Source organism: Leishmania panamensis, assembly GCF_000755165.1.
Source record: "Leishmania panamensis strain MHOM/PA/94/PSC-1 chromosome 20 sequence".
NCBI classification, from domain to species: Eukaryota; Euglenozoa; class Kinetoplastea; order Trypanosomatida; family Trypanosomatidae; genus Leishmania; species Leishmania panamensis.
The window spans coordinates 2,327,491-2,351,919 of NC_025866.1; the positions used below are offsets into that span (position 1 = coordinate 2,327,491).

At 61.4% G+C, this 24,429-nt stretch overlaps 8 protein-coding genes across 8 annotated transcripts; 2 read left to right on the top strand and 6 right to left on the bottom strand.

Annotated features, from left to right (window-relative positions):
* Positions 1 to 2,325: 2,325 nt before the first annotated feature.
* LPMP_205620 (hypothetical protein) lies at positions 2,326 to 2,760 on the top strand (the record flags this gene model as incomplete). The annotated part of the gene is made up of 1 exon (XM_010700458.1): positions 2,326 to 2,760. One exon carries the CDS (start codon positions 2,326 to 2,328, stop codon positions 2,758 to 2,760), a length of 435 nt encoding a protein of 144 aa, XP_010698760.1.
* Positions 2,761 to 3,807: 1,047 nt separating this feature from the next.
* LPMP_205630 (hypothetical protein) lies at positions 3,808 to 4,941 on the top strand (the record flags this gene model as incomplete). The annotated part of the gene is made up of 1 exon (XM_010700459.1): positions 3,808 to 4,941. The coding sequence occupies one exon, from the start codon at positions 3,808 to 3,810 to the stop codon at positions 4,939 to 4,941; it is 1,134 nt and encodes a 377-aa protein (XP_010698761.1).
* Positions 4,942 to 6,251: 1,310 nt separating this feature from the next.
* LPMP_205640 (hypothetical protein) lies at positions 6,252 to 6,983 on the bottom strand (the record flags this gene model as incomplete). The annotated part of the gene is made up of 1 exon (XM_010700460.1): positions 6,252 to 6,983. One exon carries the CDS (start codon positions 6,981 to 6,983, stop codon positions 6,252 to 6,254), a length of 732 nt encoding a protein of 243 aa, XP_010698762.1.
* Positions 6,984 to 7,599: 616 nt separating this feature from the next.
* On the bottom strand, positions 7,600 to 9,330 carry LPMP_205650 (hypothetical protein; the record flags this gene model as incomplete). The annotated part of the gene is made up of 1 exon (XM_010700461.1): positions 7,600 to 9,330. The coding sequence occupies one exon, from the start codon at positions 9,328 to 9,330 to the stop codon at positions 7,600 to 7,602; it is 1,731 nt and encodes a 576-aa protein (XP_010698763.1).
* Positions 9,331 to 11,700: 2,370 nt separating this feature from the next.
* LPMP_205660 (hypothetical protein) lies at positions 11,701 to 12,507 on the bottom strand (the record flags this gene model as incomplete). Its single annotated transcript, XM_010700462.1, has 1 exon — positions 11,701 to 12,507. One exon carries the CDS (start codon positions 12,505 to 12,507, stop codon positions 11,701 to 11,703), a length of 807 nt encoding a protein of 268 aa, XP_010698764.1.
* A 499-nt stretch (positions 12,508 to 13,006) lies between these two features.
* LPMP_205670 (zinc-binding phosphatase, putative) lies at positions 13,007 to 15,985 on the bottom strand (the record flags this gene model as incomplete). Its single annotated transcript, XM_010700463.1, has 1 exon — positions 13,007 to 15,985. The coding sequence occupies one exon, from the start codon at positions 15,983 to 15,985 to the stop codon at positions 13,007 to 13,009; it is 2,979 nt and encodes a 992-aa protein (XP_010698765.1).
* Positions 15,986 to 16,829: 844 nt separating this feature from the next.
* On the bottom strand, positions 16,830 to 19,757 carry LPMP_205680 (hypothetical protein; the record flags this gene model as incomplete). The annotated part of the gene is made up of 1 exon (XM_010700464.1): positions 16,830 to 19,757. One exon carries the CDS (start codon positions 19,755 to 19,757, stop codon positions 16,830 to 16,832), a length of 2,928 nt encoding a protein of 975 aa, XP_010698766.1.
* A 517-nt stretch (positions 19,758 to 20,274) lies between these two features.
* On the bottom strand, positions 20,275 to 23,202 carry LPMP_205690 (hypothetical protein; the record flags this gene model as incomplete). Its single annotated transcript, XM_010700465.1, has 1 exon — positions 20,275 to 23,202. The coding sequence occupies one exon, from the start codon at positions 23,200 to 23,202 to the stop codon at positions 20,275 to 20,277; it is 2,928 nt and encodes a 975-aa protein (XP_010698767.1).
* Between the last annotated feature and the right edge of the window lie 1,227 nt (positions 23,203 to 24,429).

Consider the following 24,429-nt stretch of genomic DNA (forward strand, 5'->3'; position numbering starts at 1 on the left):
TCGTGGGGCGTTCAACAAGACTCGGCCTTGCTGCCACGAAGACGGTGCTGTCCATTGCTGTAGGGCTGGGTCAGATTGTGGCGCAGCTGGGCGGTGATGTCTGCCGGTACATCATCGACCAGCAGCTGCGGAGCTTCCTGCGCTTCGGGCTCGGCATTCTGTTCCTCGGCGGCGCCTTATTCTTGCTGAAGATGCCAGTGTGGCACCTCCCCGACATTGGCAGTGACTCGGTCATATCGTGCATCACGTCGCTGCCGTTGTGCGACTCCGTGTGGGGCTTGATGGAGGCGGCAGCTGAGCTGCTGCGGGTCCACGCCGCAGAGTGCATGCAACGAGCCGCACTCGTGGGTGACGATAACAGAGACATCGCCGTAAAATGCTGGCAGGGACCATCACTAGCGATGCACCCTCAACCTTGCTCTGATGCGCGAAGAGGAGAGCGAACTTCTTGGCCACACCCTCGTCCTCATCCACTCCAAGACGCGCATTGTTGGCCCGGTGGAGGAGCGTGAGCTGATCACCTCGCGCGCGGATGTCTTCGCCGCGGCTACCTCTACGGAGCTCTTCAGCGTTCCTACAGCTAAGGGTACACTCTCAGCAACGGAGTCGACCTCTGGTGTCCCGGCTGCGCCGCCGGTTGGCGAAACTCCCCTGCCACCACCGCAGCTTCCCTGCCCAGTCCTTTCACCAGCCCGGCTGAGTACGTCCTTCGAGTCATCGTGTCGATCTTCATTGCCCAATGTTGGTGTGGCATCCCCAAGCCCACGCGCGTGTTCTTCCAGGACCTTGTGTGCAACTAGGCGGTGATGCTCCAGGCCCGCATCATGCAAGGCTGTCGGTGAGCCCTTTTCCCTCTCCTAGGTGCTGGAGAAGGGACAGCTGGACACTATCACGTTTGACCAGCCCAAGCGCATAGCCGCCGCCAAGTGATGCCTCCCGCCCGGAGAAGTCGGTGGAGGAACGGCGGGCGATCACATCTGAGATCACCATCCTGCTGCTGCCGAAGTTCAACCACATCACACGTTACCTTGACGTGGTCTGCAAGAGTCGCGACCGAAAGCTGCAACTCATGCTGAACTTTGTGAGATCAAACATGTGACGTAACTGGATCGAAAACTTCAACTACTGGCAGGTGCCGCTGTCGACGAACTACGACGTCGTTGGCACGCCGCAGCCTCCGTCGTAGTCCAACGGGAGCTGGATGACCAGGGGCAATAGCAGCCTTTCACCGCAGGCACAGCCGTACGCGCCCACGCCATTCTCTCGGCCGTGTGTGTGTGTGTGCGCGTGTTTCCCCTTATGTGCATATTGCGCCTCTTCTTGCGTCTCTTTTCTTTTCTTCCCTCCTTACCTCTTCTCCGCCTGCTCGCTTCTCATGGCCTGCGCCAGCCTACGTGGGCTGAGTCGATGCGCGCGTGTGCATGTGAGGGGGGAGGGGGTAGGGCTTGGCGTAGGAGGATGCATCTGTTGCTTCGTGTTTCCTCTCATCCCTTTCTTCCCATATAGAGAGAGAGAGATTTCCTCCCCCCATTGCCGCTACTGCCGGGTGTCCCGCCGTCTGTGCGCACTTTGGCCGCGCTCCCCGTCCCATTCCTTCCCCCCCCCCCCTCACAGGCTGCCACGTGCGCCGGTGCATTCCCGCCACAAACAGCGTGACTTCAAGTCGTGCGTACCGCAGGAATGAAAGCAAAGATAGCGGATGTCGAGACACTACCGCTCTTTTTCCCTACATCTGGCCGTGACTTGGCCCCGTGTGAGACTTGTTCTCAGTACGCGCCGAGGGGCACCTCTGTTGACGCGCCATTTCCTACAAACCGGTCGACAAGGCGATGACGGTGGTGATGAGAGGCTGCCGCGTGTCGGTGGCGGAGAAGAGGAGGGATGTAAAGAGGCTGGGCTAAGGTGGCACAGCTTTCTCTTTGGTTTGTTCTCTCCCGTCTTCGTAGTTCTTACAGTGCGCCCAGATACACCGATCGGTGCACTGCTACCGGTCCGCTTGCACACCCCCGCCCCGTATGCTCTTGGTGTAGCCCACAGCCCCAACTGGCTCCTCTCTCTACACCTGCATGTGCAGCCATAACCTCCACTTCACCTACCCTCTCGCCTCCCTGTTGCTTTTTTTTTTTGCAATGAGACGACGCACACGTGGGCGTTCATCCACCACCCCTTTCCCCCCCAACGCTCACCCACGTACCCGCCATTGGTGGTGCAACTGCCAAACATTTCAGAGCAACTCGCTCGTGTTTGGTTATTTTTTCCTTCGTCTGCCCACAGTGTTCACTCCCCTCCCCCTTTGCCTTCCACAGATTACCAGATCGCACAAACATGTCCACCGAGGCCGAGCCGATGCCTGTGCTGCAGGAGACCAGTCCTGACGGCCACGCCACGCCGGCAGTGGCGGGGCTGAAGCCGAAGAACACGTACCGCCTCAACCGCATCCTGCGCAAGCCCAAGGCCTCGCTGCCGCCGCGCAAGTGGCACCCTGACGAGGAGGGCAAGCCCTGTGTTGTCGGCGTACCGCCAAGCGTGGTGAAGAAACTCCTTGCAAGCCTCTCGGAGGAGGAGAAACAGCGTGCCGCCGCTGGTCTGGACCCAATGAGCGCGACGCAGGAGGCACTGATCCGCCGAGCCGCGCGCTTCGGTCTCAACATCAGCAGCTCCACCCCCGTCGCGGCTGCGCTCCCAGCGCCGACCTTCATGGTGGACGAAGAGACGCTGCGCCGCCGCGAGGAGCGCTTTAAGCAGGCCGCGCTCTCGTAGTAAGACGATAGGGAAAACGCAAACAGCTATTGCGAGGATTACGTTGGAAGGACAGAAGGTGGTGGAAGTTACTGGCGTGATAGAGACTGATGGGCTGAGGAGGCGAGGACGAGCACCGAGTGCGTGTATGTGCCCTGTGGGGCGTCAGCGCGTATGCCCACCCCCCAGGTAACCGCCTGCGCTCAGCAGTTATTGCTTTGTTCTAGTCGCCACCACCGCCCACGCGGATTGGTGCGCGCGTGCCTCTGTTTCGTTTGCGGCCGGCGTCGACGCATGCATGCGTGCGGATGCGTGTATTTATGTGTAGAACGTGTCTTTTTTTCCTTTTAAGAAAAAGAGCAAAGTTGCCTCTACGTCACATCTCCATCACGCAGCGCATCGTGCGCGCGGCACCAACAGAAACGAGAAGAGGTGACGTGCTTGCCTCTCGCGAGAAAAAAGCTCATGTATTCTGACGCCGAAGAAAGCAGCGACCTACGGCGCACTCACAGGCGTGTGCACGTGTGCCCCACCACGTGGCGCGTGCCATCGGTGCGTATCCGAGCCACGGAAAACGCACGCAGAACCCACTCCACCATACATATAGTCATCAAGTATGCAGCAGCATCGGTGTGTGTAGCCCCTCTGTGCTGCGCCGCACCCTTCATATTCACACGCACGTTGTGTCTCACTCGCTTGTGTTTCGCCTCTTCATCCGGATGTATGCACGGCTGTTGGTGTCTGCAGAGCGAAGTACTGCACGAGCACCCAGTCGCCCACCAACCATCCCCCTTCCCTCCCTTTCTCTCTCGACGAACGCTGCGGGGGTGGGAAGCACACCAGGGAAGAGAACGGACGAGCCTGTCGGTGGCTCTCCTTCTTCTCGCACGCCCCCCCCCCCAACCCACACGCAGACACGCCATTACTCACTCATAGATCAACGGTTACAGCTGCATTGCTCTCCGCAGGAGCAGCGGTGCGCGCGCTCGCGTCTGCGTTTGTCCTCACCTTTTTTCGTCTCTTTCCCTTCCTCTCCAATTGTGCGCATTTTCCGCAGACTCGGCTGCGATGAGCAGTGGCACCACGCGACCAGAGGCGGCGATGGCACCTGTGTCGGTGCAGCTTACACCGATCGTGCCGATCCGGGTGTTTGACGCGCATGGCGAGTACTTTGACACAGAGATGGACATCGATGCGCCGCTGCGCTCGTTGCAGCTTGCGATCGAGGATTACTTCAAGGTGAAGCCGGAAGTGCAGCTGCTCCTACACAACCGGCAGCAAGTCTACGCAGACCGTTCGCTGCGCGACAACGGGTGTCTGTTACTGAAAGGAGATCCCTACGTAAGACTTGTGTGCCTCTTGAAGCGCGGCCCAGTACTGAACCTGCAGTGCGAGGTGGGACCTGTCACCTACGTAATCGCCTGTCACGAGACGGCGACGGTGTGGGAGGTAAAGAAGATGCTGTGCGAGGAGATGGAGCGGCAGCAGCGACGCGCAGCGCCGGCTGACGTGGCGTCGCGCCGGCTGACGTGCGGGCCAGAGCGGCTGCGTCTGCTGTGGCGATACATGGAGCTCAATGACAAGGCCACCTTGCACTACTACCGCATCTTCACGAACGCGGTGCTGCACGTGATGCACCGCCGGCGAGCCTCGGCGCCGTCCGCCGCGGCCACCTTGAGTCCGTCAAGCCCCGTCTCGCTGCCCAACCGCACCGTTATAGCGCAACAGCCATCCACAAAAGCGCGGTGGCAGCGACCCCACGCAGCGCTTGCGTCGCCCAGCAGCGCTGCCTACGTACCTGAAGTACAGGCGGTTCACAGCCCTGCAGATGGGTGCAACGATGTTTTTGACGCTGCCGCAAGACCTTGCCGGGCGTTACCGATGGTGTCGGCGTACACGCCGCCGCCGCCGCTGGCCACGTGCGCCGGGTCCGCGCTGGGCGCGGCCCATCAGCAGCACCACGACCCCCTCACGAGCTCCGAGGTGGTGACCTTGTCGCTTGCTGTGCGCTCGCTCGAGGCCCAGCTGCAGGCTCTGCAGCTGGAGCAGCAGCAGGTGGAGCAGTACCAGCACTCCCTCACCGCCTACCAGCGCGGCAGCCTCGCCGACGCCCAGCAGCGCATCCTGGAGTTGGAGGAGACGGTGAAGCGCTTCCACGCGCTGCTGCAACGTGCCGTAGCGCTCATTCCTGCAGCGGCGTGAGTTCTGCTCACCTCTTCATGCAAGGGAATGCAGTAGGTTTTTCTCTCGTGTACCTTTACCGCTGCCTGTGTGCCCGTTCCTTCCCGTGTTCATGTCTAGAGCCCCTCCCGCTTTGCGCACACGCCAACGCAAGCCACCGCCGCCCACCGGCCAGAAACCCCGCCGGCGTCCTCCCCCTCCCCGCCAAGGCGAAGAGGGGGCGCCGCGACCCATTGCCCACCCACCTACGCGAAAAAATCGCTGCCTCTCCGCTTCCGCCTTCGTTTTCGCGCCAGCCGTTTCGTCGGTGGGCGGCCCTTAGGGGTGGTGGGGTGGTGGTGGGGGGGGGGGCCTGCCGCTTTGCTCGGCGGGCGAGGCCGGGGCCGGGTTTGGGGGGGGGGCGGGTTTCGGGGAAGGGGGGGGTGCGAGCTGCCCCCTGGCGAGGCTCGCAGACGGGCGTTCCGCGCGTCCCGATTTGTGGGTTTTTGCGAACATTTCGGAGGGGTGGGCGGGCGAGCGCGCTGAACAATCTCTTGTGAAGTATGCGGGCACACGGAAGCAAACAGGCAATAACACCAACACACCTGCACTGGCAGAAAGGGACGCTAGAGACGTCGGGACACGACGCCAGGCCACATTAATCACTCTTCACACACGCAGGGGTTGCGGTGTTTTCGTTCATCATGCGGTAACGACGTGAATAGCAACGGAAGAATAACGAGAGCGACACTGTTGCCGCTTTCGCATGCATTTTGTCCTCCAAAGCGGCGGGCGAGAACGAGGAGGGAGGAAGGGGGGGGGGCGGCGACAATGGAAAAGGAAGAGGCGTAGTGTCAGAGCAGCAGTAGAAAAACACCCGTGAAATAAAAACGTGCCAACGTGTCCCCCCTTTTTCAGCGCCCCCAACGCCGAACGAGCCCAACGTAATACAGCAGACAGCGCACTTTCGAGGAGGAACCACACCTACGCATGTGTCCGCCTGCTTACGCCCATAGAGAGAGGACGAGGAATGAAAGGGGAGGGAGGCAGGGGGTGGAGAGAGACGCACGCACAGACCGAGATCCATGTGGACAGACGCAGGGAGAGAGAGACGAGGTGTGCTGGGTGTGGCGTCTCCATATGAAGGGGCGCAGGGGAAGAAAAATAGTGGAGGTGCACTGCCGCCGAAGGAAAGGAGACTGGAGGCGAAACTCATCGCAGGGGGCGCCGAGAGATGCGGCGCAGACACACACACACACACACACACACACACACACACACACGTACAATAGCAGCTGGCGCAGCGGGTGCGGATGAGTGGTGATGCTGCTACTGTACACATCAACACCTTCCTACAGCTGCTGCGACTTCTTCGAGTGGTCCACGTTGTGGTCGCGTTTGGCGTTCTGGCTTGGTGCCGGCAGCGCACCCAGGCCCTGGCCGTTGGCGCCGCCGGAGACCTGATGTTGCCTGGCCAGCAAAAGGTCCGAGTAGAGCGGCGGCGGCAGCGACGCAGGGACAAATGTCTGCGGCTGCGGCTGTAACCCCTCGTGCTTTTGGCGTGACATTGGATCCAGCACAGTGGGGCACGTGTTCGGTGTGTAGGCAGCGCTGCTGTACGGGCTTGGCAATTCAAGTGGAGTACCCTCCACCGGCATCCCGTACATAACTGGGATGGGCTGCTGTGCCACGCTGAGATGCTCGCCGAAGTCCAGCGGCGTGATCACAAGAGTGAGCGTGGAGCTTTTGCCCTCGAAGGTGCCATGCAAGTTCACGCGCAGTTGCTCACCGCGCACGAAGCGCTGCTCGCCCATCTCAATCCATGCAACTGACACACAACTTTGCGAGAACAGCGACTTGGTCCACAGCTCCACGAACAGGCGGTTGCGGACTGGGTTGGTCGTCTCATAGTGGTACTGGAAGCGGAACCGCTCGCCAAAGCATACTTCACCCGAGCGGTCAGCGTTGGAGAGCTTCGTGCGGATCGCCTGGCCCTGGAGACGCACGTACACGCAGAATGAACTGCGCAGCGACGTGCCTGTGATCCTTGTCGCGGACAGAACCGAGACATCCACCACAGGCATTGTGACGAGAGGGGGAGGGAAGGTTCTAACAGACAAGCGAGCGGCAAGGAAATTGAAAAGGATGAATGCGGCGACTACGTCTGCTCACGAAAGAGCGAGGAGGACCACAAATGACGCAGAAAGAAAAAGGGCGGCACTGGAGAGGATGTGGGTGTGCGTGTGCAGAGAGAGGTTTGCTTCAATGGGGTGCGTGTATGCGTGTGTGCAGAGAGACGAAGGAGGAGAGGGGTATTGGAACGCACTCGTAGTCGTTGCATGACACTGCACGTGTGCGTTGGCATGTGCTCACCAACATGAAGTAGCGCGCATCGTTGGGAGCAGCCCAAAGGCACGTGTGGGCATCGGTGACTGTGTGGCGACATGCACAACACAGTCGCCTGCGTGTAGGACACGACGCACCCTCACAAGTCCGAAGCAGAGAAAAAGAGAGACACGCCCACGCGAGTTCGTGTTGCGCTATAAGAGGGAGAGGGGGGATTCGCTGTACATCATGAATGCCAGGGCCGCCAAGAGAAAGGGAGGTGGAAGAGAGTGAGGGGAGGGGAGGGGTCGGGCTGGGCTGAGGAGGAGGCTCGAGTGCACAGCGTCATTGCCCCGTCACCACGGACCACTTCCGCTAGATGTCTGCGCATACGTCGGTGAAGTAACTGAGGTAGTACGGAAGAGCAGCGTACTCGTCCTGCAGCGCTGCGAGCAGCTCATCGACCCGCAGCGGCGTGTTGGTCGCAACGCCAGTGTCCACCCACGTCGTCATGCGATCCAGTGCAGCCTGCACATTCTCCTGTGTGAAGCCGAACACCGCGACAGGTGTGTGGGTGGCGCAGCTGAGTGGGATGCAGAGGCAGCCGGCGTCCTCCTGCACGGTGAATCCCTCTCTATCCATCTTAGCAGCTTGCGCTATCCAGTCACGGATGAGGTACGCCTCCGCACTGCTCACCACATCGCCGGTAGCCCCCGTCTGCGCGTTACTGTCGAGCAACATCGTCGAGGTGCCGCTCATTCCTTTCACGGCTGGAACTCGGCGCGGGGCTGCAATCGGCGTGCGCAGTCGATACAATCGCAGGAAGGCGGCAGCCCACCACACCACTGCAGGCGTGGCCAGGAAGAGCCGCGTGATAGGCGCCGCGCCGCGACTTGACGCTGAGCTCTTGCTACCCTTAGCACTGCTGCGGCTGCTGACGTGGTTGGCTGGGTGTTGGGGAGCTGCGACGGTGCGCAGGGCGTGCTTCACATAGCTTTGGCAGCTGTCGGCGAGGTGCGCGGCCGTCGTACGGCACGCAGCGCACACGACGGGGCGGCGCCCGCTGGCAGCGCCCTCCAGTTTCAGCAGCCGAACCGCCTCTTTGGCGAGGACGTCAGCCGTGTTGTGTAGTTCCCAGGCGCCACGCTCCGCACAGGCCAGCAGCACCGCCGCGTAGAGGTTCAGTGGGTCCCTGCAAAGGCCCTCCCTCGCTTTGTCGAAGACTGACTCGAAGAAGGTGGTCCAGTGCACCACCTCCGAGAGGAGAGCTTGATGATCTTCCAGCCCCGTTGCCGCTGTCGGCAATGAAGCCGACATGGATGAGGATGTCGAGAGGCTCGGTCGGTGCAGCACCTCCTCGACAACGTGAAGCCCGTAGACGACGTGCAGCGACGTTAGCGGCACCACCGACTGCGGACGCCCGCTGAGAAGCACAAGGCTGAACGGCAGCGCGCGCGACGTCGAGGCGGCGCCAGCCGGATTGTCGAGCAGGAAGCTGCTAATGAACTCTGAGAACGTGAGAGGCTGCGGCGGTAGCACGTACTGCGGTCCCACCGCGTCGTCGCCGTCGCCGGTGCCAGCATTCTTCTTTGGTGCTGTCGGTTTGCTTGCAGCGGCGACGTGCTCCAATACTTGACGCGCGGCCACCGGCATGCCGACCAGCTGGGTGAAGAGGACTTCTATTGAGCCCAGGACGCGCTGCTGAAGCAGCTGCAGGGTTCGACTGGGGCACTCGCGTAGCCACGTCACGGCCTCCTGCGTTTGTTGTGCCTCAGCCAAGATGGTGCGCTCCGCATGTACGGCTGCCCCGCTGAACGGCGGCGCTGTCAGTCGATCCACGTGTGATCTGCTGCCCTGTGCATTGGCGGCGGTGCGCTTTGTAGATATGGAGAGGGGGGGCCGCGTCTGCATACCCAGAGTAGGACGCTCGCCGAGGAGGTCGACGGAGGAGTCGGAGAGGGTGCCGGAGGCACGCCCATCACGCTGGTAGAAGCATATGCTTGCTTCTGGGTACATGCGCTCAAAATTTTCTAGCTGAGCACTCACCACCTCCTGCTCGGCCGCCTTCAAGAGGCGCTGCGTCACCTTGGCGGAGCTGCCGAGCATGTCGCAGAAAGTATGCTTGCGGATGTGCCCAAGGGAGGCAATCCGCGTTGCGTCAAGACGTCTCTGCCGGAGGCACAGGGAATGGGGTAACGCACCAAAGAGAGCGAGAGCCGCGCAGCACCGAAGGCGAGGGGAGGCGAAAGGCAAGATGTGCGTACCAACGTGTCGACGTCTGTGTGTCCGTCCTGCGCACCTGTGTGGGTGGTCTGAGACTGAACGACAGCCGCGGAGTGACAGAGGGGTAATGGGGAGGAAAAGAGGGCACAAGGATGGGGGCCGAGGAAAGCGGATGGGAGAGAGTGCTGCGCATGGGAGAAGTTCCCGCGCTGTACCTGTGCATCTTCCTGGGTACTCCAGCGGCACTGCTGTGCCGGCACGCGGGCCATGTCCGAACAGACGCATGGGTGTTTAATCGCACGTGGGGCCAAAGCGATGGTACTCTCACCCCTTTCCCTCACTTGCTTTCTTCCATGCTGAGAGTCTCACACTACCACGGGGAGGGTGAGGACGAACGAAATAAAACGACGCACCAGCGCGCGCGCCAGCAAACGGCATACTCACAGGTGCGAGCAGGCACGTGCGTTGATACGGACCCACAGATCGAGTCGCCTGAAGTGGAGGCTGCTGAGCTGTGCATCTCGTGCACGTCGCCGTGTGTGCCCTCCGGGATGACCACCCACGCAGGGCCGTCGCGGTGCGGAGAAAGGGGAGAACATAAAGGGGGAAAGAGAGAGAAAAATACGCTGCGCTCAACCGCTACGCATCCCGCCACCCCCCATACACGACAGAGTAGAGAGAGGAGGAGAGAGGCGGCGGCGGTGGCGGTGGCGGTGTGCGTGACGTTGTGGCAGCCCTCCTCACCCAAGCACTGACGCAGTGGCGCATACACAACCCCCGAAGGTGGGCCCACTACCTCGCTAGCTCTCTCCTCCGAGTGTGTGTGTGTGTGTGTGTGTGTGCGAGTATATGCGTCAGCGCCTCCACCACTGCCGCGCCGTGGTTCCAGAAAGATAGAGTGGCCTATGCAGAGAATAGAGGGGAAGGGGGGGGGGAGATAAAGGGATACATGCATGAAGCAGATGCACGTGTGCGGCGCCTAGTTGAGTGATTCGTGGCACACCCATGTGAGGGGGAGGGAGAGAGATGGCGGGGGGGGGAGGGAGTACACCTTGAAGCACCTCCTCTCTTCTCTTCCTCCCGCCAACAGACTGATGCACCGAGGCGCACACGCACATACTGCACAAGAGATATAACGATTTGAGGAGGAAATGCCGCTGAGGTGACGACGATAAGTACGCGCCTTTGAGAAGAAGGGGGAGGGGGAGAAGACAGAAGAGCAGAGGGAGGCGGTCATCCGCGACCTCCTCCCCCTTCCCTCATGTTCCGTGTGCACTCGTGCGCCTCTGCGTGTTGTTCTCACTTCCCCCCTCTGCCCGCACAGCTATGCGGGGAGAGGCAGGCTTATGGAGGAGAGAGGAGAGGAGACGGATACAGCCGCGACAAAGGGGGAGGAGGTCAGTGTGGGTAAAGGCAGATGGGGAGGGGCGTGTGCCCGCCTTCTCGACTCTCCCGCCTTCAGCTTAACGCAGTTGCTTTCCAACGCACGTGCGCATGGGAGGAAGAAGCTGGAGATGAAGGGGGGGGGAGAGAGAGAGAGAAGGGAGGTTAGGCACAAGTTCATAAACGAATCAGCCGTCGTTGTCGTCTGCGCACGTCATCAACGATGTTCCTCTGTGAGAGAATAAAAAGGAAAGGAAGAGGGAAGGAGGTAAGTATGAAATCAAGAGGAGAGGGGATGGGGGTGGTGGTGGTGATGGCGGCCTTGATGACTTGAGCCCAGGAGAGTCCGGCACCTGAGAGCCACCTCTTCACGGTTGCGCCTCTGGTCAACACACAATATATACATGCGCGAGCGCACTCGCGGGGACGCCCCTTGGTCACTCGTTCCGGACCATCCCCCTTCCCACCCCCTTCTCCGGCCTCTCTCAGAGCGCCAGTCACATCGTACATTACATCTTGGGCTTGTGTCTGCCCCACCGTGCCACCTTTTGCACGGGGTCTTTGTACATAATTTGCTTCAATGTGCCCACGAACATGCGGGCGTGCGCGAAGCGACTCGAAGGGACGGGGAGAAGCTGTGGAGCATGGCACGCCGGTACCGAGGAAGAGGCGCTGCTCGTGAGCACCGCTTTGAGGGCGGGATCCGTTCTTACCCGCACAAATATGTTTTGATGAACACAGGCAAGAGAGCAGCGGCGGCAGCTCCTTGCAGCTCAACGCGAAGCTACTGCATCCTCGTGGTACGGCATCCACCAGTCGACATGCCCCAGCACCGCTGTCGCACATTACCACCCTCTACGTTGCAGGACACTACCAGTGCCACGCTGCGTACTCCTTCGCCGCCATGTTGTGCGTGGCACGTTCCGCGTTGCCCTCGCAGTGCTTCTCAAAGCACATTGTCGGCTTCGTGCTGCAGGCAGGCACACATTCTGCTGGGATGCGGCGATGCAGGTTCGGCATGTGCGCCGGTTCATTAAAGCGGATGCGCGCCATCGGGTCTGACGGCTTGTAATGCCCCTGCGATTTTAGCTTCTCCAGCGTCTCCATCATGGGGCTGCGCTCAGGCGGGGTCAGGCACTGCAGCGCGCAGCGCTCTGCCGTCGTCATTGCCTCTGGTGTCCACGTGCTCGACTTCGAGAAGAGAGGCGCGTAGCCGCTGTCCACTTGCACACGTCCGCGGTGCTGGCGGCCCGCCACGTAGTCGATATCGCACTGCGCCTCGTACGACAGCGGGAGTGGGGTCTTGGGCACGCGGAAGTAGTGGTCTTCGATGATGCTGGCCCTGCGCTGGCGCCGTAGCCGGCACGCGTAGCTGCGGTTGTGCGTCTGTGCGTTGAGGATGTGGGGATGCTGCTTCCACTGGGAGGAGGTCCGCTTGGAGGACGGCGAGGCAAGCAGGTAGTGCTTTGGCACCGTTGTCGACGAATGGAAGGAGAGCTGCTGAAGCACAGTCTGCACGTCGGCGTTGGTATGGCCTCCACGCATGATGCGACAAAGGGCGCGTGCGGCAATTTTGGTGACCTTTCCCTTCGCGCGCTCCTCGGCGAAAACCGCTACGCGCTCCTGAGGACTGAGCTCCGAGCAGGTGCTGCGGTACACGAGCTGCATGCCCGCCATGCTGTGCGATGAGGGGCGTGTGGGGGGGGGAGGGGAGAGGTAGTAAGGAGTAAAGGAGAGAGACGCGTGTGTGTGAGTGTGTGTGTGCGTGTTCGGCTCAGTGACTGGCGGATGCTGATGTTGGAGAGAGAAGGGAACGAACAACCGAGAGGCCAATAGATGCACAGAGGTGTAATGGGGAGAGAGGAAGCGAAATGGGGAGGAGGACATTGGAAGAGGGGGGGGTCGCGCACACACCCACACTCACACACATACACACCCAGGGAAAAAAATGATAAGGAGGCGTCCATGCCGAATGCGTCGTGTACATACGCACTGGCGCACCCCACGCATGCATGGGTGCAACGCGTCTCTCTCTCTTCCGGTTGCGCCACGGTTGTTTGCCCCCTTCGTTTCCTCGCTTTGTGTGGCACGAGTAGCACGGTAAGATAGCGATGACACCAACACTAACACGTCCACGCAGATATGAACGTCGGCGCACACCGTCACGCGTAAGGCCTCAGTACTGCTGCAGGATGCAGTCGTGCACGTGACAGTCGGTGCAGAAGTGCTGCTTGCAGGCCGCACACTGCGCCTTGGTGCTCCACATGCCAAAGGGCTTGTAGCAGTTGAAGCAGTTAACAGCGTCGAAGACACACCACGAACTCCTCGCAGTGTTCGCCGCGGGCAACGGTGTCGCTGAGGTATTCGCCTCTGCTTCCATGAACCCCTCGAGGGCGACCAGCGACTCCATTTCGCTTTCTCGATCAGCGCACGCCTCCTCCATCTCAGCGTTGAGGAAACCGTCAAACTCGGGCCCCCACGAGACCCTCTGCGTTGTCTTGACGGTGTGCACGTGGGGGTTGTAGCTGAGGTAGTGATCTGCGTCTTCACGGGTGTACAGCTGCTCCCAAAACACAAGGCGTTTGCTGCTGCAGTTGGGTAGCAACACAAAGTCCCTCAGTGGCGCTACGCCACCGGCCCCCCCTTCTCCACGCCCGCGCCGCCGCTGCGAGATGAAGCGCCACGCTGTTGCCGCGTCGTAGTGGACGTTGACGAAGCAAAGTGGGACCTCGCCCTGCTTCTCCCGCTGCGCGCGGCGCAGGACGTCTGTCCAGACGGAGGCCGTGCGCAGCCGCACTCCCTCGAGATGTCGCTCCTGCTCGCCGTTACATAAGAAAGTGCCGTAGAGGCAGCTGTAGACGACCTCAGACAGGTGGGCGAGCAGCTCTGGCGTAAACTCGAAGCACGTCGGGTATTGACGGCACACCTGAAACACCGCATCGAGGAATTGCAAGAAGATCGGCGACGTGTCCAGACGTGGCGCACTGCCGCTGCCGCTGCCGCCGTGCTGCTGCTCGGTGTCGGAGCCCGCGACACCCGACTGAGCAAAGAGGGTCGTGCGGCCCGGCAGCTGGTGCCCAGAGCGCTCTGCAAACTTGTGGCCGAAGGAGCAAAACTCCTTCTCGATCAGTGTGCAGAAGCCCACGATGGTGCGGTAGTACGGGTCCAGCAGGAGCATTGCGAGCGCCGTGCACTGCGACGTGCGGTCCCAGCCGTCGGTGCAGTGGACCAGACAGGAGACGCCACTCTGCAGCGACTGCGCCGTAGTCACGGAGCAGACGAGAACGCGCTGAACGATGGCGAGCCAGTCGGAGTCGTACAGTCGCCGCAGGAACGTCTTCTCCACCGTGTTGCCCTGGTAGCGGGCCAGCATGCTGCGAAGCTTTTCGAAGGACTTCGCCACACCGAAGATGTTGTCAATTTCGAAGAAGTTGGTCTGACAGAACGTGTAGTAGCTGCCCGACTCGTAGCCACCGCCGAGCTGGGCGTTGCCGGCGGCTGTGATCTGCGGCCGACAGTCCGCCACAAGCAGCACCTTGGCCGCGTTCGCATTCGTGCTTGTACTCGGCGCAGGGCTGTGCGGGGTCTCCGCTAGTGACAAGGCACCGAGGTACACCGCATCTGCAGCCCCCGAAGTTACGATGGAGGTACGCGAGGACTTGGGTGCTGTCGACGGCGGTGTCGTTACGGAGGTGCGGCGGTTGCCGTTCGTTATCATGCTCTCTGGCTTGTGTGTGGAGGACGCGTTACTCGTGCTGGCGGCACATGTTGGCTGACCATCGCCGTCCGAGTCATCATCGAAGAGAGACGGCGGTCGAACGGGTCTTGTCACTGCGGTGGTGGCAGCCACCACAGGGCTCGACTTGAGGGAGGCGGCTGCAGCTGGCGAGCCACCGCGAGCAGTCGCCTGTGCTGCTGCCAAAGGCGAGATGACAAGCGGTGGCGACACTAGTGCGGGGGCTGCCGTGCGCCGTGGGCGCGCGTAGTGGGGCGCGTAGCCCATGTTAATGAGAGTGTAGCACACGTCCGAGTCGGCGCTGAGTTGCGACGAGCGCATGAGGGGCTGTGAGCTGCGTGCCAGAATAGCGCCGGTGCGCAGGCACACATAGGACACCGCAGGGACACGGGCGCGGGAGCGGGCCGCCATCGCCTTCAGCAGTAACTCACGTTCCACAAGCTTAGGCTGGAGGAAGAGCCATGGGTACGTTGGAGAGCACGTGTACTTAAAGTCTGCAGGGTGCTCGCCGCGGCCAACGTTCCTCTCCGCCTCACGGAGGTCCACCAGAGTGAACCAAGGTCGCAGATCTCGATGGAGGCCAATGAGACCCTCTTGTAGGGCCGCCTCGGTGGCCACCTCCGATGCAGGGCGAGACGCGTCAACACAGAGCTGACGAGTGAACTCGCGTCGCGGTGAGTAGAGGTTCCAACCAAACTCAGTTCTCCACATAGCCGCCCTTCCCGTGGCTTCTTCCGCGCTGCCGCCCTGCTGCTGCTGCTGCTGCTGCCACCGCTGCCGCTCCTCGGCGTAGTGGAAAGCCGGAAGGTCAGAGACGAGTGCCAGGCAGTGCACGACGGTGAGATGCGCTCGTATGTTCTTGAGGAGGCGCTCCGACTGCACGATGAGGCGGTGCTGCCAGACGTGCTTCGTCTGCAGCGTGACCACGTAGAGAGTGGGCAGCGGGTCTGCATATCGCGGCCGCGATGGCAGCGGCACCGGCTGTGGCACGTGCGCTGGAGGAGCGCTTAGTAGTGGCGTCATGATCGCCACTGCAGCCGTAGCTGAAGGGCTTGCGGGCGATGCCACACCACTGGTAAATGTGGTACTAATCGCTGCCGTTCCCGATGACGTCCGTGCCTTCTCCTCTGCCTGCTGCTGCACCTGCACAAACGCTTTGGTGGCAGAGGATGAGGCACGTGCAATGCCCCAGGTGGCGATGAGCATGTACGGCACCTCCACGCACGCCTCGCGGCCGAGGGGGCCAATGTGCATCTGGTACTGAGAGAGGGCGAGGCTGCAGGGCTGCACCACGCAGGCTTTTTCATCCCCGCCGCAGAAGTACAGCAGGGCCACCGCGTCCCTGGCGTCGATGGAGGAGCACACGTGAAGGTCAAGGACCTCGCCTTCGAGAGTGCGGAACGGCGGGAAGCAGGACATCCTGAAGGAGGACTTGAGGGCGCGAGCTTGGAAGGCAGGGCGATGTGGGCGATCAGTTGCTGTGCGAGCGCGAGTGCGTATAGTGGTGCGCAAGGGGTGTACAGAACGGCACACCGTGAGCTGAGGATTTCACCCACATTTGGTGGGTGAGTGAGTGGGCGAGACGAGAGCGAGAAGAGAAATTATAGCGGGTGGCGGTGCTCGATTGAGCTGAGACACGGTAGTGTCGAGAGAGAGGAGGGGGGGGGAGCGTAGATGTCTTGCGGGTGCGGCAGACCTCCGATTGCTCTTCCATCTGCGTCCCTGAGAGAGACACACGGAGCGACTGTCATGTTCTTGGATGGCGGGAGACGAAGTAACTGCAAGCCACATCGAGTCTCACACAGTAGAGAGAAAGGGAGGGCGGAGGGGGCGGAAGCGATGAATGGGGACGAGAGAGGGTAAACCAAACAGTCGTTGGACCCATGGATGCGTTGCCTCTATCCTCTTTCTCCTTTCCCTCATTTGGTACATCGTCTGCCCGCAGCCCCCCCCCCTCCCCTCCCCCTGCGGCTTCACTAATGCGTGAAGCACCGTCACCGCCCCCAGAGGGGAGGAGGGGAGAAGGCGAGGCGTACACGAGGAGGCAGGCGCTGGGTCACAGTGCACCTCACCCGCCTCACCACACGTATGGGCTAAACAAGCAACCACAACGACATCAATAAGATACAGCATAGGCGCGCCCCCCGCCCACACACACACACACACGCTGGCATCAGGGGAGGGAGGGAGGGAGGGTGGGGCGCGGTGAAGCCTCGAAGGCAGCGCGTGTGCTTGCCTTCGTACCCCTCGCCTTCCACTCTCTCTACGCCATGGACACGTAGCGACCCGCTGGCAGTGCACGGATGGACAGCACTGTCTGCACTTTGCGGGCCGCTTGGATGCCAACGTCCACATTCAGCGGATTCACCCACGCCGCGCTATCCATGCCGGCGCCGCTGCGGAAGCGGTTCTCAGTCGTGAACCCAGCTGCGTACAGCGGCGGCGGCTTTGCCTTCCCGCGTACCTCCGACGCAGGTTCGCTTGACTCACTCATCCCCCCTGATGTATCCTCGCCATCTCTAGGTAGTGGCAGCATCGGCAGCGGGGGAAGCGTGGCCATTGTCTCCGGCTGCAGCACCTGCGTCTCTGCGCTCACGTTATAGTGCTTCGCGATCTCCTGCACCTTCTTGGCTGTGGTGGTCGCAGCGGCGCTGAACGGCACCTCTCCGCGACTGTCCTGCGTGTGCGGGATGCTGTTGTCTGCCACAGAGATGCGCAGAGAGCGCAGCGTGCTTACTTTAGCCTCATCTTGTACATTCAAGGAAAAGTGACACGACCGCGGCGACGTGGCGTCGGTGGTGGACATCGATGCGTTGCGAGCGTCGATGACTCTGATCAGGCTCACGTTTATCTCGCTCTCTGGCTGGAAGCACACTTCTTCAATCACCACATGCAGCTCTTCTTCCTCGCTGGCGCCGAAGACGACGGCGACCTCTGGCCAATCCGCGTCCACGATGATGTTCGACACGTAGCTGAACGACGGCAACTTTGACACAGGTGCCTCTGTGAAGTCTGTCGCGAGCGGACGACTCTTCTCGGAGACGAGGTAGCGTAGTCCGCTGATCGTGTACATATCCGTGGCGTGCCCGGCGACGCGCAGGGCAGGCTCGAAGCAGCTCGCCAGCTGGCCAGCTGCAGCTCTCTTCTCCAGTATCTCTTGCCCATACAAATGGAGCTTTGGAATGGCGTACACGCGGCCACAGCAGACCAGTAAGGCCGCAATCATGTGTAACCAGGCGCGGGTGAGGGGCGACGTGGCGGTCCTCGACGCGGACATCGTTGTCGCCGCCACGGTGGAGGCGTTGGTGCTGTCGTCTTGCTGCGCTGCTGCCAAAGTCGGTCCTGCTGCGGCCGCGGCACTCGCCGGCTCTGCGCGCACGCAGCGCCTCTGCAGCGTCCACAAAAACGCGAGTGTGAAGGGCAGCCCACTCACGCCGTAGCCTGCCATGAGAGCGCAGAGAACGTCAGCGACTGACACCACCGTCAGCGGCGTGATTCCCTCCGTTTCTCTTGATACCCGCTTCACCCACTCCTGCGCGAAGGCAACGTCCTCCTCGTTTGTAAGCAATGTCTCCGTGTCTACGGGTGATGATGATGTTGCCGAGAACGCAGCAGTGAGTGCCGCCGCATTCGCCCTGTCGCCATCACCGTTTCCTACCGCGCCGTGCCTCTGCACCGGGATGCCGGCGAGGATGCCAGTCAGCACGCGCGACGCCAAGCGCCGCTGCACATCGTCGCCGCCACCATTGAGGTAGAGCTCGAGCACGTTTGTTACTCGCATGTCTCTGCGGTCCACCAATGGCACAGAGCGCAGGTACGGCGCGGCCACGACAAGGAGCCGCAGCGCCAGCGTCGGATGCGGTGTCCCGCTGCTCTGTGCCGTCTCGAGCAGGTGCCGCAGCGAGATGAGGATGCTCTGCAGCTGCGATGCATTGTGCTGCCGGTAAGTAGAGCGAAGAAGCCGGCCGATGAGTATTACGACGGCGTTGTGTGTCTCCTTCGTGAGACGCGCGCTCTCTACACTGCCCTCGTCTGCAGCATCGGCCCCGTCTGCAGTGCTGCCGGCCATGAACAGCTGCATAATGCTCATAATGCGATCCAGCACCACCGTCGGGCGACCACCCGTCATTGGCAGCACGTCTACGCAGGTCTGCAGGGAGCGCAGCACACCAATACGCACGCTCGGGTCAGACGTGCGCTGCCCCACATCGCACAGGCACTGGTACACGGAGAAGCCCAGCTGCTGTGGGCGGCGCTGCATGGCAGACACAATGTCACTGAACACGAGCGACGGTACGTACGGTATCCCCCAGCCATCCTGCTTCTCCAGCAGCGCCGTGACGCGGTTCAGCAGCTCCCCGACGCCGGCCGTGGTGGTGCAGGCCGCCGTCGCACCAATGCCACGGCCGCAGGCCAGCGCGTACACGACATCCTGCTCTTCCGTTTCCACCGGGAGTTGCACGATGGGGCTAGCCGCCCACGTTGCATCAGAGCTGCCGTAGTGCTGCTTCGCCAGGAGGCGCACCCACGAATCACTGAGAGGCTCCTGCACGCACTCCCGCAGTACAAGAATGAGGTTGACGATCATGGCCTGCATGATGACCGCCGCATTCCCTGCCAGGGCTATGTGGATGCAGTTAGCGATGTTGCCGAGCGCCAGGATCGCGGCGTAGCGCGTCTGCACAGCTCTTGCATCCTTCCACAACGCTATGTGATCGTGCGTCATCTTCAGCAGCTGCGGTACAAGACGGTCTTTGTTGTCTGCCATCAGCCGGCGCGCCGAGTCTGTGTCGGGCTGCGTGCTGAGCTGATAGCACAGCGTGCTCAGCACATCCGCGGCACCAACGTGGTAGCGCGACACGTTCGTTGAGAGCAGTAGGGCACATATGTCCACACTGTGGGGCACAAAGTCGTTCACGTGGGCGGAGTGCTCGATGAGGGAGCGCAGCATGAGTACAGACACCATGACTCGGCTCTCTTTCTTCTTCGCAAGGTGAACGCGAAGCAGTTTACCGATCTTGCGGCACACGCGAGGAATACTCTCTGGATTGCTGGATGTGTAGCTGTTGAGCTTGGCTAGCGCATCCGCGTCGGGGCCGCCGTGGATGTCGTCGGGATAGACGGAGACGATTAAGTCCTTGAAGCGGTACTTTTTCGCCCCCAAGCATATGCACGAGTTGACGGCGCCCATCGTTGTGTTGGCGTTGGTGGTAGTGGTGGTGATGGTGCGCTTAAAGTGCGGTGGTGCCCTCCCGCAAGAGAAAGAGGGGGAGGGTAGTTTCGGTGTGTATATAGAGATACAGAGGAGCGAAGCAATCCACTTAAGCGCTGGCTGCGCGTTGTGCCTTCACGAAGGCTGATGAGAGAGGGAAGGGGAGGGGCCTTCAGAGAGCACAGGAGCTTCAAAGAGGAGGAAGACGTGCCGGCGAATTCGTAGACGCCCCCTGCACACACATGTAGTGATGACAGGCGAGGGTGAGATGGGGTCGGGGGCTTCATGTGCTGGACACGTACCGAACGAGCAGGCATTGGTAGACATGTATACGTCTTTCTCTCTACATGTGTGACAATTCCTCGTGCAGCGAGTTTTCGTGGGAGAGGCAGGCAGCTCCCTCCCTTTCCTGCCCTACCCTGTACAGTGTGATCCAACGGAGATGATTAGAGTGAGGTTGTGTCGTCAGTCATATTGCGTCTGCGCATGGCTTCCGTCATCGCTTGGTACGCTTCGACGGCGACGCCTTCGCTGTGGGCTTCCTCTTTGCAGAAGCCGCAGCCGTCACGGATGGCGCGGTGCGCAGGGGGGTGGATGGCGATGAGGCAGTGGCGGATGTGCTGCGGGACCCCTGTGGGCACCGTGCCTTGTTCGCCTTGAGGCGACTGAGCAGGCTGCCGCTCACTGTTGCTCTGGTGGCGCCCTCTCCCTCCCCGACAGCCACCTCTTTTGCGTCTGCTAGCTGCGAGGAGCTGACGGAGTCGGAGGTGTCATCGTCAGCTGGCTTAGGCAAGAGAGGCTGCCTCTCTGGTGAGGGTGTGTGGGTGCGCTTGCGAGAGGACGCAGCAGCGCTGTCCCGAGAGGTGGCGTTGGGGACGCGGTCGGTGGGGTCTGCAGCCTTGATGACGCTCCCTGCACCCTTGGCTCTCGTCCTTACGGCGCCACCCCCTTCTCTTTCCCCGCCTGCCTCCTCCTTGATGGGCCTCCTGATGGGACTGGGGGGCAAGCGGACGTCGCGGAACTGGTCCAGTGGCGCCACGACAGTCTTCTTCTGCATGTCACGCAGCTCTGCAGCGGCGCTCTCCACGTGGGCGACCACTATAGGGGCCTCTTCTAGCACCTGCACCACCGCTTCAATGGCTGCCTCCGCTTCGGCATACTGCGGGGCAGGCACGCATTCGTCTTCAACGCCAACGGGTGCATTGTTGGAGTCCGAGCTCAACGTACGCGTACCACCACCGGCTCCGCACCGTGGTGCTCGCTGTGTTGAGCGGCGGGGAGCCGCCGCTGCCACACTTGTCAAAAGCTCTGTGCCGAGCTGCTTCACTGCGTCCATCGATGCGGTGCACGCCTGCACCTGTGCGAGAGTGACACTGCCGGCGCTGCACATCAGCACGTCTCGTGCATCCCTGCACACGTACTCGCTCTGCGCCAGGTACGCGTGCAGCTCGCTGCTGATTGGTACAAGAGCATCGAGGAGGGAGCTGCGGGAGTCAACTTCGGCGGGTAGCCCAAGCGCCTTCCACCGCTGCAACGCTACAGCCGCTCGTTCGCTCCACACCGCCAGCTCGGTACGAGTATCCTCATGTAAAGAATGCGCCGCGCAGCGGGAACCAACGTAGGCATCGTGGTCCTCCTGCCAGGCGGAGGCCGCGTCAATGAAGTCCTGAGCGGCAGCCTCGACCGCTTCGGCTGCTGTATTCACGACGGCATCTAAAGCACCCCATTGGGCCGCCGGCGGCAGGATAGTCTCGACCGCGTCCAGGGCCTGCAGAAGGGAGTTCGGTGGTGCGATGAAGATCGAGAGCTGCCGCTGGTCTCGCTCGACACGCTGGAGCAGCCTTGCGAGTGCCTGTTGCGCCTGCCCAGACTCCTCTTCCTGTGCTAAAGCCAGCTGAAGTGTCCCTGCGGAGGGCAACGAAGCGAAGAGGCTTGCGCGGGACTCAAAGAGGGTGCCCTCCTCCACCGCGTCACCACCACCGATAGCGATTGCCACGTCCGGCACGTCACGGCGAACGGCGTCAGCGCCTGTTGCCTTCGCAAAGTACACGAGCTCGTTCTCTCGTTGGTACCGCTGCAAGTAGTAACATACGTCCTGCAGGAGCAGGCGGAGGTACGGGTAGACCTGCACCACATCCGCAGCCGTGGCCTCGGCTGGGGCGCTGTCGTTGCCGTCATCTGCAAGCGATTTCTTGACCTTTGATGTCGACCTGCCCTCACCGCGGAGGAGGAGCTCATGAAGACGGGGGTACTCCGTGGCCGGCTGGAGCGCCGCAGCGACGGCGTCGTCACTGTCATCGGCCTCATCCGAGGTGGCAGCGCCCGCCACTCTGCTTGTCCTGCTGCTGTCGCCAGGTAGGTTGTTGCGCGGCCGCCCCACTGCCGATGCGTTCGCCCGGCGAGCACCGGTAAAGAAGGTTGCCAGTCGCCTTCCCCACCACTGTCGAGACTCGTGCTCCGCCTGCATGTGCGCCTCCTCCATCCCCCACTGTGCATTGCAGCTGCGTAGGAGGGTGTCAGCGTACTGCATGTGGCCGAGAGCCTCAGACATGCTTGGCACCCTACTGGCGGAGTAGTACCACGTGGCTTTGTGGTAGTGGTACGTGGCGAGCAGGAGAGAGGGCAAGAGGTGTAGCGAGCTGTTGGTGGAGACGCCCCCAGGCAGTTGCAGCTGCGCCGCATCGAAGGCCAGCTTCGCCAACACGTCCGGCTTGTCCTTGGTGGATGCAGAGGAGAGGGCGTACATATACTTGGCCACTGCCGAGCACAACATGCCCATGTCTCTTGTCATGTCCAGTGGTACGTGGCTGCGCAGCTGACGTAGCGCGAGTGCGGAGGGGGAGCTCGGGTTTGCGTGAAGGGCTTCTGCCCAGTGCAGCACGTCGACCGCAAGGCGGAAGTGCTGGGCGGCCAGCTTGGCGTTTTGGTTTGGTGCCGCGACGGAGCCGCCGCCGCCCAGTCTCCGCGAGGCGTTGGACGAGATCATCACCGAGGCATCCGCCCGCACGCGGGCCAGGTAGCGCAGTCCTGCGTCCATGTGGTAGAGGGAGACGTTGAACAAAAACACCAGTGCCTCGCCGCGCGGTGTGTGCACTGCGGCAGTCACAAGGCTTCCACCGAGGCCGCCAGCCGGCACCAGGACGACTGGTGGTACGTCGAGCAGCTGCCGAACACGCAAGGGCCACGTGCCGATCGTCTCGTCCATGGCGCACAGCAGCGCCACATACTCCTTCACATCTCGCACACCGCGGGAGATGTTGGTGAAAACGTCCTGTGAAGCGGACGCGTACGACTGCATCATCGTGAGGGTGTTGAGAACTTGCTCCGACGGTGCCTCCCTCGCCACCGCCAGTGCGTTCGTGAGGAGCGCCACCCAGTCGAGCGGCTCCGTCCGCGAAGCTGAAGAGGAGAGGAAGGAGTACATGCTTGGTGCGTCCCCTTGTTGTCGCTTTTCTTTTTTATGCAACTCTGCTGCTGCACTGTCTGGCAGCGGGGGTGTTTGTGTGTGTGTCTGTTTGTCTGGGGATCGCCGTCTGAAAGCGACGACGACTCGTATTGATGAGAGCGAGGTCCTGTGATGCGCGCAGCGGGTGCTTGTGGTAAGGAGAAGGTGGAGGAGAGGGTGGCGAAGCCAGAGGATGCAGTGAAAGGAGGCAACCCAGGGAGGTTGAGCAGGATGGGGAGGGGGTGGGCGTGTGGGTGTGAGGTCCACTGAACCTGCGTGAGCGCGAGGGACAGTAACGCCGGGGGAGGGGAGCTTTCATCGCCGTCCTCTCACTGCTGATATACTTTTATGAGGCGCACAAAGTGTGGTCACTGCCGTCTCCACCCCTCCACACCATGGCGCTCTTCACTATGAATGGCGCATTCGCACTAATTCCGTGCGCTCGTCAGATGTTGCAGTTTGTTCCTCTCTTGGCTCGTTACATTCCTCCCTATCCCCACTACCCAAAGAGTTTCATAGCAGCAGCAGCAGCAGCTGCAGTGGCATGGTAGCAAAACAACAAGAGAAACACGACGGCATCATCGACGTAGCACACAAAGAGGTCCCGCTACCTAACACTCAGCTTTGCGCCTCTTCATTCCGCGCCTCTGTTCTTTCCCTCCACCCTCCTACTGCTGCGGTTCGGCAACCGTCTGACTCACCGCCCTTACTTCGATGCTACACCCTGATCCTGTGGATGCACCTCAGACTACACGTGGTCGCTGTGAGAGAGAGAAGGGCATCTTCAATTCACGCAACCGCAGTACTTCACGCACATCGCGCACCGCCTCGGGGGCCCGTAGGTGCGGCACGTCAGGCCGTCACGATACGACTCAGCACAACAGGGCTACACCGCCAGGTTGAAGAAGGACCTCAAGGGTGGGCGTAGGCTACGTCACTGAGCACCACCATGTCGTACTGCCCGCACACCTCATCAAGAGTGTGACCCAAATCCAAGCTAAGCAAGGGGAAGGGGCACGGAGGTGATTTGTTGAGTCGCGAACATCGCTGCGCATGCCTTCAGTCGTTAGCCGCTGTCCCCCTCCCTCCCCTCCCCCTCACCCTCACCTCTTGGAACTCCAGCGAACTGACTGACATTGCTGCCTGAGCAGGATCGTTGTGCTGTCTCCAACACTGTAGCGGAGATGTCTGTGAGGTTGGTGATGC